The 16,916-nt window shown below is 39.2% G+C and overlaps 1 protein-coding gene across 10 annotated transcripts in view; it reads left to right on the plus strand.

Annotated features, from left to right (window-relative positions):
* Positions 1–16,916, plus strand: part of RUBCN (rubicon autophagy regulator) — a 66,015-nt gene that overhangs the window by 12,579 nt on the left and 36,520 nt on the right. For 5 of the 10 annotated variants that reach the window (XM_060298193.1, XM_060298194.1, XM_030859213.2 and 2 more), the window contains exons 1-2: positions 7,745–7,797; positions 12,591–12,744. In XM_060298193.1, coding sequence (XP_060154176.1) covers positions 12,706–12,744 — 39 coding nt within the window. In that variant the 5' untranslated portion in view covers positions 7,745–7,797; positions 12,591–12,705. Of the gene's footprint in view, positions 1–5,141; positions 5,164–7,744; positions 7,798–12,590; positions 12,745–16,916 lie in introns of those variants that run through there. The other 5 variants (XM_060298197.1, XM_060298199.1, XM_060298198.1 and 2 more) reach the window with 2 other exon arrangements.

Consider the following 16,916-nt stretch of genomic DNA (forward strand, 5'->3'; position numbering starts at 1 on the left):
TTCTGTTATTCTTTCCATGCTTGCCTCTTAATCAAGGAACTTTAGTCAAAACTTAATTTCAGTAGTGGGATTATCCCCACAAAATCACTCATACTGTTGCCATAGCCAACTCTCTGTGGGTGGCTAGTTAACTCAGAATGTTTTATTTAATGGGACTTCATGGCACTGATGGCCTCCTTAGTTCCAGATAGTCAAATGGTAAATAAAATACATGCCTTGTGCCTGAGAATTGAGGCACTGTGGCTGGGTCACTGCAAACCTAACCCTTCTATGGCCGGTAAAACACCCAATTCAGAGGACATCTTGATGAGATGGCATCATTTTTTTTTTTAATATATAATGAAGGATAAAACTGCTCAGTTATTTCCTGAAAGCAGTTGATGTAGTAAAATGTGCATAAGCTTTATATCCAGGTAGATCTGCATTTGAATTCTAGCTCTACGGCTTAACTTGGCTTATCCTGTTTGAGTGGGAAGAATGATGCCTTCCTGACTGGTAAGTTGCGAGGATTCAATAACGTAATGTGCATAAAGCTCCTCACAGAGTGCCTGATATGTAGTGAATGCAAAAAATGTCTACTTCCATCTCCTCCCCAGTTTTCTTAAAATAAGGTTAGTGGGTTCTCTTCCAGTTGCTGTTTTCAATGGTATCATTGCTCGCTCTTCCTCCTTCTGTGGCTCCTCTATCCGAGTTGAACACACTGGGGACTGGGGTGTTGGCCTAGCTTTTAACTTCATCCTTGGAGTGGAATGTCATAGATACCCCTATTGTTTTCCATGTAGCTAGTCACCACTAGCAAAATGCTGTAATGCTTAGGGATGATACTTCACTTTTCCTAGGGTTTCCTAAATGCCAATTATTTGGAGTTTGTCTGGTGAAACTACTAAACAATTAAAGGAATGATTCTTCTTGCATTGCTGTCACCCTCAGCTGCCTTGGGCTATGCAATCTACTTCTGAGCTTGGAACCCGGCTACTTCCACAGTTTTCGTGGTACAGTGAGTCAGATAGAGTCAGAATTCAAGGATTAAGGTACTTTTTTGTGTCTCCAAACTGAGCTCATTCTATTGACCAAAACCTTTTCCTCCTCTGTTCTCTATCTCAGTTAATAGTGTTTTACATTCAGTCAACCAAGTCAGAAACCTCAGTGAAATTTGATACTTCCCTCTTCTTCGTTTCCCATACCCAGGCAGTCACAGGTCCATGAGTTCTCTTTCTGATTTTTCTCTTGAAGCCTTTTTTTTTTTCCTCCATTTCCAAATATATTGGCTTATATTACCGAAAAATCCAGGGAGTGGTATTGCTTCAGGAATGGCCAAATGTAGGTGCTTAAACAAAAGTTTGTCCCTCAGAGTGAGAGAGTGGCATGGACATATATACACCACCAAATGTAAAACCAATAACTAGTGGGAAGCAGCTGCATAGCACAGAGAGATCAGCTTGGTGCTTTGTGACCCCCCTAGAGGGGTGGGAGGGAGGGAGATGCAAGAGAGAACAGATATGGGGATATAAGTATATGTATAACTGATTCACTTTGTTATAAAGCAGAAACTAACACACCATTGTAAAGCAATTATACTCCAATAAAGATGTTAAAAAAAAAAAGAAAGTTTGTCCCTGTCTGTGTGCTCTTTTTCTCGATGTGTTGGCTTCATTCTCAGGCAGATTTTTCTTTTTTTTATCTTTTTTAAAAAATTGATTTATTTTATTTTATTTATTTATTTTTGGCTGCGTTGGGTCTTGTTGCTACGCATGGGCTTTCTCTAGTTGCAGCGAGTGAGGGCTACTCTTTGTTGCAACATGCAGACTTCTCATTGCGGTGGCTTCTCTTGTTGCAGACCACGGGCTCTAGGCACGCGGGCTTCAGTAGTTGTGGCTCGTGGGCTCTAGAGCACAGGCTCAGTAATTGTGGCGCATGGACTTAGTTGCTCTGCGGCCTGTGGGATCTTCCTGGGCCAGGGATTGAACCCGTGTCCCCTGCATTGGCAGGCGGACTCTTAACCACTGCACCACCAGGGAAGTCGCAGATTTTTCTACAGGATAACCCTTGGCGACTTCAAGTTTAGCAATCCAACCAAAAAGAAGACAAAATCAATCCCCATAGGTATAGCAAAAGTGAAAATTCTGGGGCTGACTCTTTTTGGACTGACTTATGTTCCTGTTCTTGTAATCAGGGTATGGAATATGTTGCTCAGTCAGGCCTAAGTTATATGCCCAACCCTGGATCCTAGGGTAGGGTGATATTTTCTTGGGACTTCATGGACCAGATTAAGTGCCAGAGGGGTGATTCCCCTGCGAAGAATCATTATTCTGTTACCAAAAGAAAGGGACATGAATTCTGGGCAGCTATGAACAAAATTATTCACTAAAGCCTTTATTATTTCTCATTGTGGATTCTCTCAGTAGCCTCCTGACTAAGCTCCCAATCTGAGCCCAGTCCCCCTATTCCAAGCAGCTTCCACATTGCTACCAGCTTAATTTTTCAGAAACAAAGTTACTCTAGTATTTTGCTCAGAAATGTTCAGTGATTTCTCATTGAAAATAGAAAGTCAAAACTTCTGTGGTATTCAGTGTGAAGTTTCCAGTTACAAAACCATGGCATTCACTCACTCACATCTCCTTCCTCACCATTCTGATACTTGCTCCTCTAAATTCCCTGCATTGCCTCCTTCTTTGCCTGGAGAGCTCTTAGTCGTCCTTTAAATAATGCTCCTTTAGAAGTCATCATTGACCTGCCCTTTTCTATCTCTCTTATTACAGCACTTCTCACTCTATAGCATTTTTTAAATGTATGTGCCCCTTTCCCCCACTGCATTCTGAATATCCGGAGAGGTAGGGACTCTCCCTCTTTAACCACCATAAGCCCGGTGCCTAGCACAGTGCCTGACATATGGTTGGTGTTCACTGAATATTTATTTGCTCAAGGAATGAAAATGGTAAAATTTGGTCATGCTTCTTATGGTTGGACAGGTGTCATTGGTTCTGTTGCTATTGAAAGGGCCTCTGTTTTTCCCTTTCTGTTTATTCATTTTTCACTTTTTCACGTAATTTTCATTTTCTTCCCTTTTGTTCCCTTTTTCCTTTGACCATGCTCTGGCAGCACTGGTAGCAAAGCACGAGGATCACATGATTTTTGAGCAATCCAAACTGCTACTCCAATTATTAGTACAATTCTTCCTCCCCCCGCCCCCTGCTGCCCCCCCACCCCTCCCCCCACAAACATACTCTTGAAGCTTTTGGGGAAAATGCTATTGTCAGAACCCAGAAGCCGGAGGTGTATCAGCTGATAGCAGGAACCATAAGCTGAAGCTTTTCTCAGTATCTACCCTCCCCACAGCTGTTTCTGCTTTTTTATACTTGCTTTATCACTTCTTCCATAAATGGAATTTTTTTCCTGTTTTTTATTTTGTTTTGTAATCTTTCCTCCTTAAACAACCTGCCTTGGTATTTATAGACCAGCTCTGTCCAACATGATAGCCACTTAGCCACCTGTGGTAATTTAAGTCTCAATTAATTAAAATTAAATAAAATTTTAAAATTTCAGTTCTTTAGTCACACTGCACAGACTTCAAGTGGTTAATGGCCACAGTGGCTAGTGGCTGCCATATTGGACAGCACAGATACAGAACATTTCCAGCATCACAGAAAGTTCAATTGAACAATGCTGCTGTAGATGTAAATCTGCATTTTTCAGGAAAGAACTGCAGCATGCTTACATGTTTTTAGTTCCTCTGGATCAGGCTCACTTGAAGTGTAAACTACACTTGATTAGGAGGAGAGAAGATTATTAAAGGAAGTCATCAATAGTAGTGAGTAAATAGGAACTTGGCAAACTATCTCTCAAAGTTTGTGGGGCCATATCCTTTGCCAGTGAAACTCACAGAACCCTGCTGGTTTGTAGGACTGAGAGATGATTGATTTTTTACTAGAAAACAGCAGAATCCCATAATTTCTTAAGGGTTCTCAGACAGTCTCCCGGTGAGCTCTCTCATTTGGATAGTTTTGAGAAGAAAGCAGTAATAGTCATATTGCCATTCCTCTTCACCCACCTCCCTCCAAGACCATGAATTTATTTTTGCCTCCTAACCTCCTAAGGAGTCCTTTGAGAGTTTTAGATTTTCCAAGGGTGTTTTTTTTTTTTTCTACCTACTTTTGTTATTTGCTCGCTGTTTTATTGCTTTCTGGCTGGAGAATATGTCTGTACTACTTCTACTTTTGAGGATCTATTGACTTTTCTTATGCGTGTGCCTTAGTACAAGGCCAATTTTCGTGACTGTTCTATGGTGCTTTAAAAAAGTGTCCTTCAGGGTATAGTTTTCTAGATGTTATAGAACAACCTTATTAATTATATATTATTCAGCTCTTCTAATCACTTTTTTACTTTTGGTTTTCGTGATCTCCCATTACCATTGTTTTTTCTTTTCCATTTCCATTTTTCTTTTTTTTATTTATTTATTTTGGCTGTGCTGGGTCTTCGTTGTGGCACATGGGATCTTTAGTTGTGGCATGTGGACTTCTTAGTTGCGGCATGCAGGATCTAGTTCCCCGACCGTGGATCGAACCCGGGCCTCCTGCGTTGGGAGCGTGGAGTCTTACCCACTGGACCACCAGGGAAGTCCCCGTTTTTCTTTTTGTTTTCTGCAGTTTTTGTTTCCCCTGTGTGTGTGTGTGTGTGTGTGTGTGTGTGTTGTTTTGTTTGATATATTTTGAGGCCATGTTATTAGATACATAAAAACTAATGAGAGCTATATCTTCGTTATTCCCTCTTTGTCTTTTTAAATGATTCTTGCCTTGAATACAACCTTGATATTAGTATAGTTTCCTCCTGCTTTTTTGTTTGATTGGCTGTTTTGTTTTAAATAGTTGAGTTTATTCCATTGACACTTATTTTTATCTCGTATCTGTTGGGTCTTAATTCTATCTCTTTTAAAAATGATTTCTATAATGTTCTCTTGCTGTTTTCTTTCCTCAGCAGTTTTTGAGATAGTTTAGTTTTAGTTCTAATGATGGTTATCTTTTACTTTAAAATAGTGTCCCTAAAACTGAGGCAACTGAGGCAGTGTCTTTCCTCCTTTGCCTTTGCTATTGGAGTGGTGGTGTATGCCTCCTTTACCTTGCTTGTAAAGCACTCTTCTACCCAGACAACATAAGGTGTGACTCTAAGGTAATGAGATTGGCTTTCTTATATGACTCACAAAATCAACCTTATTTTTTTGCAGTAAAACCTTATAAGTTTCTTTCATTCTATCCAGAAAGCAAATTTGATTCTCTGTTATATACAAGGTCGTCCAATATTGAGGAAGTCTTTCCAGCTATCCTGCTTCAGTGAGAGTACCATGAACATAAACAGGGCCTTGGAACCTGTGCTAAGAAGAAATTTGACCCTAGTTTAAATTCAGTGAAGATATTCTTTGTAGGTGGAACACTGTTACTAGTCTTAATTATGTCACAAACTGTCCAATCCCAAATTTTCTCTGAAGCAGAATGGGTAAGAAGGCTTTATACTAGGTACTCCTTCTGATTTAACTGGATTTATTAGATTTATGCAATGGAAGTTCAAAGGAAAAGGACAGAGAAAAGGGAAGTAATACTACTATTATTTGCTTGATGGTGGTGCTTTCTGTAGATTATCAATTACACTCCTTTATGAAGTAGTTGTTCTCTCCATTTTGCAGATGAGGGAACGGAAGCTTAAAGAGTTTAATGGCTTGCCCAAGGATGCACAGCTAGTTTGTGCAGAGCTAGGATTCAAATTCAGGTTGGCCTGACCGTGAAGCTTGTTCTCTTTCCACTGAATGACATTTTCTCTCTGCTTATTAAAATATAAAATACAAAAGAAATAGAGGGACTTCCCTGGTGGCGCAGAGGTTAAGACTACACACTCCCAATGCTGGGGACCCGGGTTCGATCCCTGGTCAGGGAACTAGATCCCACATGCATGCCACAATTAGGAGTTCACACGCCACAACTAAGGAGCTGGCGAGCTGCAACTAAAGAGCCTGCCTGCCACAACTAAGACCTGGCACAACCAAATAAATAAATAAATAAATATTTTTTAAAAAAAGGAAATAGAAAAACCATGGTCCTTCTCCTTAAGGAAATCAACCACATACTGGTAAATAACAATGTTTTGGTTTTTTTTTTTTTTAAAGATTATTATTAAGAGGAATGGTGTATTGACAGCATGTGTTATGGAGTTTCTAACAAAAAAGTTGTTGCAGGTCAGATTATTTAGAACTTCTTGGGAGAAAATTGTACTAGAGCTGAACTTTAATCCCTGAATGGGACAAGAAGAGAATCATTCCAAGTGGAAAGGTCTCCATGAATACAGTCATGAGAGTAGGTATGAGGTTAGCATGTTTGCATGTGGTAGACAGAGAGAGAGAGAGAGACTATTCAAATTGAGGAGTACTGAGCAGGATGGAGAATTTTTGAACTCTGTACTAAGGAGTTTGCATATCACCAGTGGTAAGGTTTCTGACATAAGGGATTTTCCTACCTTTTGTTAAATCTAGCCATTGTTGAAATTCAAGAAATTTAGTATCATTAAAATTTAGTATGATTGGTGAAGCATTTGTTGAATAGGTATAAAGTTACAAAGCCTGCCTTCTAGACGTTGAGATTCCTAGACTTTGAGGTTCCCTCCTAGACTTTTGAGATTCTGCTGTCAACCGCTAAAGGGATGGAACTGCCAATGGTTAGGTTCTCCTAAGTGCCCCAGAACTGAGAGCTGAATAATAGAGTCAAGTATGTTTTTTCTATAAGCATATTGTTTATTTGAAAAGCATCATAAATATACTACATACTCTACAAGTTAAAAACTGTATAACTAAAAACAGAAAATATGGAGCCAGGTAAGAAGAAAGTTAAACGCAAATTAAACGTGGTAGTTTCTTGCTACCTCAGTGTTACCAATAATTATTTCCCGGGACTTCCCTGGTGGCGTAGTGGTTAAAAATCTGCCTGCTAATGCAGGGGACATGGGTTCGATCCCTAGTCCAGGAAGATCCTACATGCCGTGAAGTAACTGGGCCTGTGCGCCACAACTACTGAGCCTGCACTCTAAAGCCCATGAGCCACAACTACTGAGCCCGCATGCCACAACTACTGAAGGCTGTGTGCCTAGAACCCGTGCTCTGCGACAAGAGAAGCCACCGCAATGAGAAGCACCCACACTGCAAGGAAGAGTAGCCCCTGCTCGCCACAACTGGAGAAAGCCCGTGCAGAGCAATGAAGACCCAACACAAACAAAAATAAATAAATAAATTTATTTAAGAAAATTATTTCCCTAATTAGGTTTTTCCCTACTTTAGGAATGAACCCATTACTTCTTTCCACGAAGTGCTTTCTGGCATTAAAAGTCCTAGGTGCTTGCCTGACCACAATCTTTCAGCATAAGATGCCTTTGATACTTGAGTATTTAAAAAATCCTTTATGGTATTTTCCAGCTTCTGGTTCACTAACTCTGTTCATATTATTGACCTTTCTTTAATTGCTAGCCTCAAGGAAGGTCGAAGTAGTTCCTCTCTTCTCTACATTCCCCTTATATAACCAAAAGTAACCACTATTAACATATTACTATTTCTCTCAGTATATTTATGTTAAGATCATAAATATAATTTTACATTCTGTTTTTTATACTTTTACATACTTTCATTAGCTTTGGAAATTGTTCCTAATCAAAAATTCTATTGGTTTCATGATATTCCACATATGGGTATCACATACCTCTCCTCACATTTCAGGGATCAAATCATTACCTGACTTGGAACAACCTGACCTTCAACTCTGGTCTCAGGTAGATACAGATAACTGGCATACTGTAGATGGGATATGCTAATAAGTTGAAGCTGTTTCCTTTTATTACTAAAAAGAGTCTTGGGGGTGGAAGATATGCCAATATATATTTCTTGCATTGAATCTCATTTTACAATTGCACAGTATTTACTATTTATTTACTATTGATTTCACTTATTTTTAGTTATTAGTTTTATATTAGTTATATGGTATAACACTTCTTTAAAAAATAACATTTGCTTATAACTTTACTGTTTTAACCTGAGTGTTACTTCTAATTGTGATTTGGCAAGCTTAAGACTGAGTTGGCATTTAGGGAAACTTTTTCCTTGGGTATGCTTATTTGAGTTGCTTAAGCAATGCCTGTTCCTCTTCAAAGAATGTAGTCAAAACCCTCCCAAAAGAAAATTGGCAGGACTTTATTCTGAGATTGGCTTTGCTGTTTGTTGATAAATATGATTCAAGTAGAGATGGATTATGCTGTCCCTTGCCACTCAAGCCTAGTTCTTCCTTGACATAGGGTAATATGCTTAGAAAGACTTGCTTTTAATTTATGGTGATTAAAGAAGAGCACTCTGTATACTTGCAGAAGTGGCCATACAAAGGGCTGCTTTGAGCCTAATATAGTCCTTGCCTGTGCCCAGATGAAGATTACATGTGAATGCAAGATGATACAATCCAGATAATTATTACCAAACAGGTTTAGCCTAGGAAAGACTGACCTCACTTGCTAACAATCTGGGTAAAGAATGAGGAGGGTTATTTTATTTCTCATGGTGATCTATTTATTTGCATCTAAGATTCAGGTATGATTGGATTAATCCAACCATTGTGTATGGGCTTCAGTTGAACTTAGTATTTCAGCTCTCTGAAAATGATAACAGTATCATTAGGGTAAAGGATCCTAAAAAGTAAAGACACTAAACAAACTAGCTATGTAAATCAAAAAATTTTTAGGACTTCCCTGGTGGCACAGTGGTTAAGACTCCACCTGCCAGTGCAGGGGACACGGGTTCAAGCCCTGGTCCGGGAAGATCCCACGTGCCGTGGAGCAACTAAGCCTGTGTGTCACAACTACTGAGCCTGTGCTCTAGAGCCCGCGAGCCACAACTACTGAGTCTGCGTGCCACAACTACTGAAGCTCGTGCGCCTAGAGCCTGTGCTCTGCAACAAGAGAAGCCACTGCGATGAGAAGCCCGTGCACCGCAATGTAGAGTAGCCCCTGCTCACCGCAGCTAGGGAAAAGCCCACGCGCAGCAACGAATACCCAACGCAGCCAAAAATAAATAAATTAATTAATTAATTTAAAAAAACTTTTTTAAGTTTACTTTTCATCTATATGAGCATATACCAAATATAGACGGTTTGGTGCATCTTAGAGTAAGAGCCACCTTCTTTTGTAGCTGTGGTATCTCAAGGGCACTTCATTTTGGGGAAGAAAATTTCTTTAGTTTGTACAGAAGTTGTTAATAGATCTGAATGCTCAAGGTTTCTAGGGTTTCAATGCTCTTTGTAAAATTTTGGAATCAAAGCCCTAGGATGATAGGGTACTTGGTGTCTACTTTCAGGATTTATTATGATGTTCTTTGTGTCTTTTTTTTTTTTTTTTTTTTGCGGTACGTGGGCCTCTCACTGTTGTGGCCTCTCCCGTTGTGGAGCACAGGCTCTGGACGTGCAGGCTCAGCGGCCATGGCTCACGGGCCCAGCCGCTCCACGGCATGCGGGATCCTCCCGGATCGGGGCACAAACCCATGTCCCCTGCATCAGCAGGTGGACTCCCAACCACTGCGCCACCAGGGAAGCCCTATTATGATGTTCTTTGACAGTTAACCTTGTAAGATCAATACAGAATGAATCAGAACACAGATATGCAGAGTGACTTGAGGAACCAGACTGGCTCTCAGGCCTGCACCACTTGATTGTAACCTGTTGGAATGTAAAACTGTATCAGTCAGAACAGGCCAGATGCTTCCTGAGGAAGCATAGGAGATGGAGAATCCCTGAAGCAAAAGCTGGCAGTCAGTTGGCCTCTGTGATGGCAGTTTCACAGTACAACAATAAATGGCCTTTTAATGACCACCTCAGTCCTGTGTACCTCTTAGTTATCTTGAAATATCTCCCAGGACTGGGTTAGAAATAGATCAGGGGAATGGCCAACAGGTATATGAAAAAGTGCTTCACGTGACCAATCATGAGGGAAGTGCAAATCAAAACCCCAATGAGATATCATCTCACACCTGTTAGAAGGGCTAGCATCAAAAAGACAAGAGGCGGGCTTCCCTGGTGGCGCAGTGGTTGAGAGTCCGCCTGCCGATGCAGGGGACACGGGTTCGTGCCCCGGTCCAGGAAGATCCCACATGCCGCGGAGCGGCTGGGCCCGTGAGCCATGGCAGCTGGGCCTGCACGTCCGGAGCCTGTGCTGCACAGCGGGAGAGGCTGCAGTGGTGAGAGGCCTGCGTACCGCAAAAAAAAAAAAAAAAAGACAAAAGGCAACAAGTGTTGGCGAGGGTGTGGAGAAAAAGGGACTCTTGGTGGTATTGTAAATTGGGGCAGCCATTATAGAAAACGGTATAGAGATTTCCTCAGGATACTAAAAATAGAATTACCGTATGATCCAGCAATTCTCCTTCTGGATATATATCCAAGGGAAACAAAATCACTCTCTTGAAAAGATATCTGCACCCCCATGTTCATTGCAGCATTATTTAAAATAGCCAAGACATGGAAACAACCTAAGTGTCCATTGACACATGAATGGATAAAGAAAATGTCACACACACACACACACACACACACGAATATTATTTAGCCATAAAGAAGGAAATCTTGCCATTTGTAGCAACATGGATGGACCTTGAGGGCATTATGCTAAGTGAAATAAATCAGATAGAGAAAGACAAATACTGTATTATCTCACATATGTAGAATCCAAAACACCCAAACTCATAGAAATAGAGAACAGATTGATGATTACCAGAGGCAGGGGATGAGGGGTTGGGGGAGATGGGTGAAGGTGGTCCAAAGGTACAAACTTATAAGTCACTTTGGGGGTGTAATGTACAGCATGGTGATTATAGTTAACAGTACTGTATTGTATATTTGAAAGTTGCTAAGAGAGTAGATCTTAAAAGTTCTCATCACAAGGAACAAAATTTATAACTGTGTGAGGTGATAGATGTTAACTAAACTTACTCTGGTAATCATTTCACAATGTATACATATATCAAATCATTATGTTGTATGCCTTAAACTAATATAATATTATATGTCAATTATTTCTCAATAAAACTGGGGGGAAAAAAGAAATAGACTCAAATGTTTAATGATGTAAGGTTAAAAAAGCCTGGTGTCTCCCAGTTTGAATAAATTCTTGGTCTCAAAGCCTTCAGAGGAGAAAACCAGAGTGAGATCCATTTGGCTTTCCCCTTTTAGATAATACTCCTGTACCAGACCTAGCTTCATTCATTTTATTTTATTTGTCTGCCTTTACTCTCTTCATCCACTTTTTAAAAGTGGCTCAGAAAGTGTACAAAATGTATGAGAGTTACAAAGGATTCCAGTTCAGAGCCTTCCTACCCTAATAGGTATTTAAATGATATTAAAATAGTTATAGTGAAAGTTCCTTGAAGAAATTATAACCATTCCCAGGACTGTCCTTGAAGAGGAAAGAGTAGTATTCTAATAAGAAATGAAAGGGCTAGATAAAGTGTACAACATAACAATTGGGGGCCCAAGAGAAGGAGTTTGACACCTCATCTCCTCATGTTTTCCTTATCCAGTTTGATTCTGTGTATCCAGTTCTTTTCACTCAATTGCAGCTGGTTTTTAATTTTTATTGTGTTGGAAGCTGTGTTGAGAAAATGCTGGTAATTGGAGAGGAACCTTGACAATCATCTAGGGCAATAATTTTCAAACTTTTACACTAAAGTACTTCACATGGTCCAAGGGAATAAGCCAATAGTTAATTGATTTGGGGACATGTCCTAAGTGGCTCAGTGCAAGCTTAAAACATTTTGCCTCAATTTTAGGTTAAAAAATTAAGGGGGAAAATCATGGGCAATTTGTATTCTTATCCATAATATTTGTGTACAGATATATGTACTTAGTACTGGAAATATAGTTAATAAAAAGTTGTTTTTGGCTTTTTTTTTGGACAAAAGGTTTCTGGTTTTCAGCAAATGCCCTTATCTCTTTATATATTGCCCATGTAATGTCATTGTCCAGAAACGGATCTTAATGGGTCACACTCCTAGAAACAGGGTTATAGGCTACTTACATGAGGATGGAATGATAGTAGATGAAGATCACAAAGCACAATATGCCATGTAAATATGAGGGCTTTATATATATATATATATATATGTTTGTTTATTTATTTTGGCTGCACCGTCTCTTTGTTGCAGCATGTGGAATCTTTAGTTGCGGCATGTGGACTTCTTAGTTGCAGCATGCAGACTCTTAGTTGCGGCATGTGGGCTTTTTCGTTGTGGCATGCAAACTCTTAGTTGCAGCATGCATGCAGGGATCAAACCCAGGCCCCCTGCATTGGGAGCGCAGAGTCTTACCCACTGGACCACCAGGGAAGTCCCAATATGAGGGTTTTAAAACAAAATCTTAGTGTTCTTTACAACTTCGGTCTTCTCAGAATTGGGTCTTATACTCAAGTAAAAAATTAATAGGGGAGAGAATGTTAGGATGTGGGGCAGGAGGCTTCTTGTCTTAGACTTTCTTTGACGTGGTCAGGATCAGGTACAACAAAGTAACTAACCATTGGTATAATTGATGCCCTTGCAGGAGGGAGCACTGGCAGTTGCTGGGTAATTTGAAGACTACTGTGGAGGGTTTAGTATCAGCTAACAGCCCCAATGTCTGGTCCAAGTATGGTGGCCTGGAGCGGCTTTGCAGGGACATGCAGAGCATCCTCTATCATGGGCTCATCCATGACCAGGTATGTAGATCCCTTCTTTTCTTTTTGTGCCAGATTGGCTGAATCACTTGTTGGAAAGAAATAGTTGCATTAAGTTGTTGGCAGGGAGGAGATGAAGGCAACTAGTCTCTGAGCCCTTGAGAGCAAGACTATAATACATGATAACAAGGAGGAGGATAAGGACAATGATGATGAATCATTGAGATATTCCTCTTAAGAGTATCCTAGGACGCATCTGAGAAATATTTACAGGATATTGTCATTTTTAGACTATCCTGTGAGCATCACTTTGTTGATAACTTGTAGATGCTTGTGAGTGATAGTTTTAGTTATAGCTTACGTTTTCTTCTATGTAAACTTTATTGATGTTGTTTCTTTTCCTAAGTATCCTCAAACACTCTAATAAGCTTTGAGTATTAAAAATGAGTGAAATCTACTAACACTTGATGGTTTCTGCTTTAATTCTCAATGGCAGTTACTCCATTTGCAATGTTTTAAATAAGGTTTGGTTCTGGATAAAATTGTCAAGTGGGTCATTGGATCTGATCCTCCTACTTTTTAAAAATCAAACCTCTCAACTATGTGCATAATTTGTGTTCCCAAACACTCATGCTGTTCCCATGTAAGGCCTTAGTATTCTTTCCTGAAACTCTTTTTTTCTAAGCCAGGCTTGTCTTTCTTTTTTAATCAGAATTTATTCTCAACTAGCAGTCACACTGGAAAAAATTAATTGGTATTAAGATATTCATAGTTGATAGGATTTAATGTGGTACCTTCCCTTCTAAAAATATGTAGATATCACCTCTGAACAAACTCTTTAAACCAGTGTTCTTGTTGAGTTTTTTCAGAATTCAATGGAAAGTTGGCTTAGGTTAGATTTTCTTTATTCAGAGTAAGTTCTAAAAATGAGGCCCTCTTTCTAAAGAATTTTGAAGATATGGGGGAAATTTTTATCCTTTAAAGAGCTGAATCTTAATGGTCATCATTATTAAAACCTCATTCCAGGAATTTGGAGGCAACATTGTATAGTAGACTGACAGAAGTCTTTGGAATCAGACAGAACCTGGATTGAAATTGCTCAGGTCCTTGGGGGAAAAAATGACATAGTAGTAATAATTATGGATTTTTGAGTCAGACTGCTCTTATTTTATCTCAGCTTCACCACTCTGTGGTATTGGGTAAGTTACATAACTGTTAGTGCTTCTGTTTCCTCATTTGTAAAATGAGGTGGTAACACTGGTATGTACTTCATAGGATTGTTGTGAGAATTAAATGAGATAATACCTGAAAAAGCTTTAGAAAGTGTAGTAAGTTGTCTGTCAGTCTTAACTATTAGGTGATATTAACTTTTTTGAGCCTTTTCTCATCATTATAAATGTTGATAACATTATTTATATCATAATGTTTGATGGAAAGGTTAAATGAAATGGCATACAAATTTGCCTAGCACAGTTCGTGGTACATAGGAAATAATTAATAAATGTTCCCCTCATTTTTTTTTAAGCTTCAAGTTACATGTTGTCCTATGAAAAAAATATGACCATTGGAATTTACAAAACAAATAATTTAACCCACTGCAATCTGGTTTCTGCCCTTACCACTGTTGTTCTTGCTACTGAAGTTTAAGTAAGTCCATGTTACCAAATCCAGTGAACATTTCTCCTTTGAGCACTGTCTTGTGTTCTTCACTGTTGAACATCATCAGACCTTGCTTCGTACTGCATTATTCCAATGTTATGGAGACCTTCTCCTACCTCTGTGATCACTCTTTCTTAGTTTATGTCCATGGAATCTCTTCCTCTCGGATTTTAGTTTTTAATACAGTCCAGTCCTATGTCCTTATCTCTTATTACATTGTACATTTTCTGAAACAGTCTCCTTCACTTGCGTTGTTTTAACTTCACCTATACACTACCTACCCCCAGCTCAGACATCTCTGCTGAACTTCAGATCCACAAGACTAGCTGTCTGGCTATCTGCTATACATTATCATCTGGCTGGCTGTCCTATAGGCCAAGTACAACATGACCCAAAACAAACGTACTTTCTCTCATAAGGTTACCCTTCCTCCTGATATTTTTAATACTGATCTGTGGCATTGCCAGCTACTCAGTCTCCCAAGCCAGAATTGGGAACCACGCCAACATGTTTTACAAAAACCCAATACAAGTTTCCCAGACTGATGACCAAGATAGCTACCAGATTAGAGGCACTGTCATTTAGTGGTTAAAGTACTTTCATCTTGATAGCAAAAAAGTTCTTTTCTTGGCTCTATTACTCATCTTACATTGTCATCTGGAGTAATCATTTTACTATATTTGAAGACAGTTTTACCATCTGTGCCAGAAACAGAATATGTGTCATGATGAAATAGTAAAGTCAGTGGAATTCCCAAGTGGAAGATGCTTGGTAAATGCAACACAATATTATTAGTAAGTTATAAGATCTGTGAAGGTACCTGGTCAGCAGAATGAAAACTGTTAAAGGGTACGGTCACCTACAAAACAGCAGTAGTGTTAGTAAGAGCAAGCAGAGCAAACCAGACAAATCTGTCATACACACATACATTTAGCAACTACAGGCTCTAGTGGGAAGAATTAAAGACAAAAGATCCATACCAACTTCACTGCTGCTCAGTTTTGCCTTGTAAAGTCCTAAAAATTAAAGTCTGTACTAAGGACTTGTTTTTCCTTTTCATTTCCTCCCTAAAGATTAAGGCTTTCAAAGGTTTCTGGCTGCTGTGTCATCAGGAAGCTATTCTGGGTGTTGTGCTCTTGGAGGGGGGAAGGGATACAATGATTCATGCTGGCCATGTCTCTTCCGCGCTTTCCTAAGGATGTGTTATGGAATGTGAAGTGTATTTTTTTAAATCACTCAGGGCCTTAGGAAACTCTAACATCGTGACCATATTCTTAGAGGGATCTCGTTTTCCTTGACATCCTGCATCTGGGCTACCTTTTAGTCTTTCCATAACGCAAGGTATATTTGATAACCCCTTCTCTGCTGCTTAGAAACATGGAGACGCTTAATCCCTGAGATTTCTCAGCTGACTAGAAGTGCAAAGTTTCCCCCCACCTTTTCCAGCACTACGAAGAAACCTGTACTTTGCAGTACAGATGGCCCAATTTAAAAAATAGCAATAATAACAAAAAAAAACCTCTGGGTATGTGTGTATATATATATATATATATATATATATATATATATATATATATATTTTTTTTTTTTTTTTTTTGGCCACGCCGTGTGGCATGCAGGATCTTAGTTCCCCGACGAGGGATCAAGCCGGTGCCCCCTGCATTGGGAGCATGGAGTTCTAACCACTGGACCGCCAGGAAAGTCCCTGTGTATTTCTTTTCTGAATATATAAGTAATATACATGTTTTTATTTGCTGAACATTTGGGAAATACCAAAAAGAGTTTAGAAGAAAGTAAGTTATTACCCATAATCTCAACATCAAGTAATAACAATCACTCTTTAACATTTTGGTAGATTCTCTTATATTTTTCTATGCATGTCCATGCTTTTTAAAATATTAAGATTATACTGTATCCATTACTCTGTAACTTGCTTTAAAATATTTAATTAAAATAGACAATACAGGGAATTCCCTGGCCGTCCAGTGGTTACGACTCCACGCTTTCACTGCTGAGGACCCGGGTTCAATCCCTGGTCTGGGAACTAGGATCCCACAAGCCACACTGCGTGGCCAAAAAAAAAAAAAGAGAAAATAGACAATACATTTATATGGTTAAAAAAACAAAATGTATAAAACCACATGCAGTAAATATCTTGTTTCCTTCCAATCCCATTGGTAACACTGTATTCTAGTTTCCTTCCAGAGAATTTTTATGCTTATTAGAGCAAATATGAATAATTTTCTTTGCTACACCTTTTGATTTTTCATACAAATAAAAGCATACTATAAACACTACTCTACACCTTGCGTTTTTCACTTGATGGGATTGTAATTCATCCCAATCCATTACATAAAGAGGTTCTTCATTCTTTTTCGCAGCTGTCATTTTATAATATTCCATTCTATGTATGTACCATAATTTATTTAATCAGTCTCCTGGTAATAAACAGTTAGATTCCTTCCAAGCATTTGCTCTTAGTAACAATGTTACAGTGAATAACCTTGAGTATAGGTCATTTTGCCCTTTACCATAGGATACTCCTAGAGGTAGAA

The sequence above is a fragment of the Globicephala melas genome, chromosome 4, assembly GCF_963455315.2.
Source record: "Globicephala melas chromosome 4, mGloMel1.2, whole genome shotgun sequence".
Classification (NCBI taxonomy): domain Eukaryota; kingdom Metazoa; phylum Chordata; class Mammalia; order Artiodactyla; family Delphinidae; genus Globicephala; species Globicephala melas.